The sequence below is a fragment of the Paramormyrops kingsleyae genome, chromosome 11, assembly GCF_048594095.1.
Source record: "Paramormyrops kingsleyae isolate MSU_618 chromosome 11, PKINGS_0.4, whole genome shotgun sequence".
In the NCBI taxonomy this organism is placed as follows: Eukaryota; Metazoa; Chordata; class Actinopteri; order Osteoglossiformes; family Mormyridae; genus Paramormyrops; species Paramormyrops kingsleyae.
The window spans coordinates 27,603,369-27,607,900 of record NC_132807.1 but is presented as its reverse complement, the minus strand read 5'-3'; the positions used below and the strand labels follow the sequence as shown (position 1 = coordinate 27,607,900).

The window sequence follows — 4,532 nt, the reverse complement described above, 5'->3', positions numbered from 1 at the left end:
ATATTTACTTGTTGGAAAGCTCTCAAAAACCCCAAGTAGCTTTAACCGAGGCATTATAGAAATGCATTCAATATGCTTTACGTAACGACGTTAAAGCAGTTTGTAATGTTGTCAACTCCAGCCCTATATTCCGAAGGCATCAATCTATGTAAATCACAGAATGTATTATATAGTCCTACCAGTGTCTCTTTCATAGAGTACTTGGCAAATGCCATTTCAGTCTCCTACTATATTCAGACTACACCACGTTATAACAGTTTTTTTTTTTAAATATATAATTGTAGCGTCGTTTCGAACGGCGACGGCATATGGTGTATGCATGTATTTGTCTTTCATTTTAAGAAAGGAAACGAGAAAGCAATTCAGACTCAGGGGAATCAGACGTCAAAATATATAAATCATTATTTTCAACTATGAAGCACTTTGGACACAAGCATTTATATATCCATCCCCAAACAGTTGCTGTACACGTGTATTTTTCATAATTTACTTCAAAGATAGTGTATTGTCCATTTTAAATACAAAATGCTACATTAAATATACATATTAGTTTTAATACAAATAGTCTCAAGCGGCAGCAGCGATTAAGACAATTCTTAGATGTTACATCTTTCGGATTGACCATCCAGAAACTATAATTTGAGAATCACCACTTTCTCATTGAAAGTAATCGTTGCCTCTTTGTTTTGTTAATTACCTTTCTTGCCAACACAATTAATAAATAATTGTCCAGATGTTCGCGGTGAAGCCGGTATTAAATGTTTGACATACCTTTCTTAAGATCATAAGGGGAGTCTTTACAAAGTTCTACTTGGGTCTGGCTTCTTACTTTGCTCTCTCTTACCAGTGCCTCTGCTCTATTTAACACAGTTTGGTTTAATCCATTGAAATGTGTGGTGGACCCAGTGCCGGCTCCGTGGTTGCCATGAAGATGACCGAAGGTGCCATAGTTCGTGTACCCCGGATAGAAAGGAGATGTGTAGTAAATAGGCCTGGAAAGAACCGTGTTGTTCGGAAACGGGCACTGCGAGGGTGACCGCGACGGCGACGGCGTGCTTGCCGTGATCACTGTGCTTTGACCCGGCGCTGTGGCCTGCGGCGCTTCGCTACTTCCCTTGCACCTGTCCGAAGAAGTTGCGATCTCGGCGAGGGACCAAAGTTTGGGCTTAGGCGCAGAGGGGGGCGAGTGAATAACAGATGTGACATTGCTGGTGCCACCGATGCCGTTCACTGTGCCCGATGCGTGCACCATCTCTAGTGGTCTTTCCTGCACAATAATCTCACTTCCTCTTGGCACATTTTGGGGGGAAGACGTTGTAGGCTTGGGGGAATCAGTCAGTAATTCTGTCCGGTCCTCCTGCTCTTTCAATTCCGAATCCGTTAAAACGAGATCCGTCTCCTTTGCAGCGCCGTCTTCTTTAAATCTGTCGCACGTAATTTCCCCCGCATTAAGTTTATGTTCTGCTGTAAGAAAAAGAATACAAAATAAGTTGGCGTAAAATGTTATTCGAGCAATACAGACAAGACGATACAGAAAAGACAATGACAAGAGAATTTCTGTTATAATAGCGAATCAATGCAATAGAAGAATATAATAACATATAAAGAATATAATTTCAAATAACAGTTTCAACGATAACAGCGGCAAAATATTATTACATTTTTAAAAAATCATTTTATTATTTAAAAATTATTGTCTTAGCCAATATGTATTTAAATCTTCCAGTCAACGTAATTCAAAATTAATTCACTCCATGGCAAATATTATATGTCACAACCAATCCTCAACCTTAAATAAAAAAAGCCGCGCAGGCTGATTATTATTTAAAGCAATTGTCTCATTATAAATAATATACCACCATTAAGTAGCAATCAATTTTACGCCTCGAGGAAGAACGACTCGGATGAAAAATAGAGCCATTCGGTACAGACCTGACTCTGTGTCTGTCGAGTCTTCCTTGTCTGTTGCCTTGTGCGGTTCATCGTCGTCGTTTTTCTCGAGATCAATATTCTCATCTTCTTCCTCATCCTCGCTCCTATTTCGAGGGGTCCAGGTCATCTTGTTCTCCTTCTTTAGCCTTCTCCTGGCGTTGGCGAACCAGGTGGACACTTGGGTGAGGGTCATTTTGGTGATGATGGCCAGCATGATTTTCTCTCCCTTGGTGGGGTACGGGTTTTTGCGGTGCTCGCTCAGCCAGGCCTTGAGGGTAGCCGTGGCGTCCCGGGTAGCGTTTTTCCTGTATGCAGGATCTCCGTAGGGATACGAGCCCAAGGGAGCGGCATATGGGTGATATCCTATTGAACCAGTCATGCCGGTGGTGTGCTCATACGGAGACCCCTTCAATTAAAATAATAGAAGTGAAAAAGTTATGTCAGTACTACCTAAGAACATGAAGTGACTGTATTATAGGCCTATATAAATGATTACTTTTTAAAAAAATCTGTATATTTTGAATATTTAATATTAGCAAAATTTCAAAATATCTGATAAATATCCGTATGCTATTTCCAGCTGTAACTGCAGTGTCACGCATCCTTCAACTTGTCAATCATGTTTTTTTTCGTTGAAATATGTCCGTCTGTTTAATACTCGCACACTTCCAAGTTTATTCCATTGTTTAATTAGCATTCTAGAGCTCATGAAATATTCTATGTGCTAAATTTCGCAGGCAATATTACAGTCACGTATGCAATTAATTAATATGTTAAATTAACTACCCATGTAGCTACTATTATTTATCATTCTTAAAATTCAACATATAATTTATTCATCGTAATAATAATGTAAGAGGAATTTCTGTTCTTGTCATTTTAGTATTAGTGACTCGATGTTCCCGAACGCGCTTAAATGATTTATATTTTTGTATTCAGGGAATGTAAGATGTATTTATGTATTTATATATTTATTTAGGCATATTTGAAAATTAATTCTTAATGAGAAAACCGTATGATTTATAAGCAATCACAAAAAAATCCGAATTTGAGTTTGCAAATGCGGCACGGAGAGGTGGAAATATCAAATCAACTCACTTAATCATCGGTGCATGTTATCAAATAAATATGTGTATTTATTGGTGTACTGTAATCGTTTCGTCGAAGACTTAACTTTTTGTTAAGTCTCCGTAAAAGATACTGCCTGCATTTAAGAGTGTTTTTCTTCGAAAAACATTTGATAGTATTACCGTCCAATTAGGCAAATTATTTGTAATGAAACACTGCCTTCCATATTTTCGGATGCGGATTTTGAAAACGACTCAGATGCAATAAAAATAAAACAACGTCGGAGAAACAGATAGAAATAAGGCGGTAAGTATACTCTACGCTTCCGGGGTCGCCAACGGTAGCGTATCGTTTGAAATTAACGCGGATTTCAAAGTTTTCGCAAACAGTATATTTTTAATCCTGTCGCCGATGTGCATCACCATTGTGCACAAACGCACTCACCACGTACGAACTGAACGTCGCAGCGGCAGCTGGGTCCGCGCTGTACGGGAGATGTGAATTGTAGCCAGGCGAAGCACTGGTGAACGCTGTAGATCCGGCATACGGAGCGAATGCAGACCCAGAAGATGATCTCCCTAGTTCCTCCGTCCTGGGACCCGAAATCACACTGGTGCTGTACGCCGGGCACGAATAAAGTGCCAGAGAAGCGGAAGGCTGGTACAAGTAGCCCTGAGGGTACGCCATGGTCAAACCAAAAAATAAGCCACTTATTCGTGCGCTTTTCCTCTATTTGTTCAAGCACTTTTTGATCTGAACCATAGAGACTCGCATCGGCAGACCACTGCCCGTCTCCCTCTACGTGCTTGCAGTATAAAAATAAATTAATGAAAATGTTTTAATTAGGATATTTTGGTCGCTGACAGATGAAGCTGATCGGATCTGTTTATTCGCTCTTAACCTTCTGTTTTCAGTCTCGCTCACTCTGTTTCTTTCTCTTTCTCCCTATCATGCAGTGCAGAATAAGTTTTTTGCCTTCGGATGGGGGCTTTGCTTTGGAAAATGTCCTGCCAAGATGCTAAGTTGGAAATTGAGGATTCTGACGTATCCTACGTGCTTCGTGCTCCTCCTCCCGGGGTGTAGTCAGCGAAGGAAAAGGCAAGCTCACGCTGGCCGACGCAGCCCTGCCTAATGATCGACACCCTCTCCCCCTTTCCTCCCTCGCTGTCTCTTGTCCTCTCTCTCTCTCTCTCTCTCTCTCTCTCTCACTTGGTCTTTTGTCAGTCCCTCAATTGCTATTTCTGCCTCTCTCTCTCTCTATTCTTTTCCCCCCAACTAACAAGCCTCAATGCTGCTAGACTCAAGTGCGCCAGCTTCTGGATATAATCTCGCGCAAGCTTGTCGATGAACTCTAACTTTCTTCATTTTCTAGATTTTTTGAAGCCTTCACTTTCGCATTTGATTAATGTCATGTTCTGGTGTCTCGCAAAGAGCACTGTCAGAAATCGAAAGGGAGGCGTTTCATGTATTCCGCTAGTTTGTTTTGGCGTTTGATGTACGAAATTATTCTCCAAGCTCCTGAATACCGAGGC

The 4,532-nt window shown here is 40.9% G+C and overlaps 1 protein-coding gene across 2 annotated transcripts; it reads right to left on the bottom strand.

Annotated features, from left to right (window-relative positions):
* Nucleotides 1–384: 384 nt before the first annotated feature.
* On the bottom strand, nucleotides 385–4,132 carry irx5a (iroquois homeobox 5a). Of its 2 annotated transcripts, none has more exons than XM_023845572.2 (3): nucleotides 3,445–4,132; nucleotides 1,933–2,338; nucleotides 385–1,464 (listed from the first exon to the last, which is right to left on the bottom strand). In XM_023845572.2, the coding sequence occupies exons 1-3, from the start codon at nucleotides 3,685–3,687 to the stop codon at nucleotides 755–757; spliced, it is 1,359 nt and encodes a 452-aa protein (XP_023701340.1). In that variant the 5' UTR covers nucleotides 3,688–4,132; the 3' UTR covers nucleotides 385–754. The 2 variants fall into 2 exon arrangements, with proteins under 2 accessions (XP_023701340.1, XP_023701341.1); XM_023845573.2 differs by having other exon boundaries at nucleotides 385–1,461.
* Between the last annotated feature and the right edge of the window lie 400 nt (nucleotides 4,133–4,532).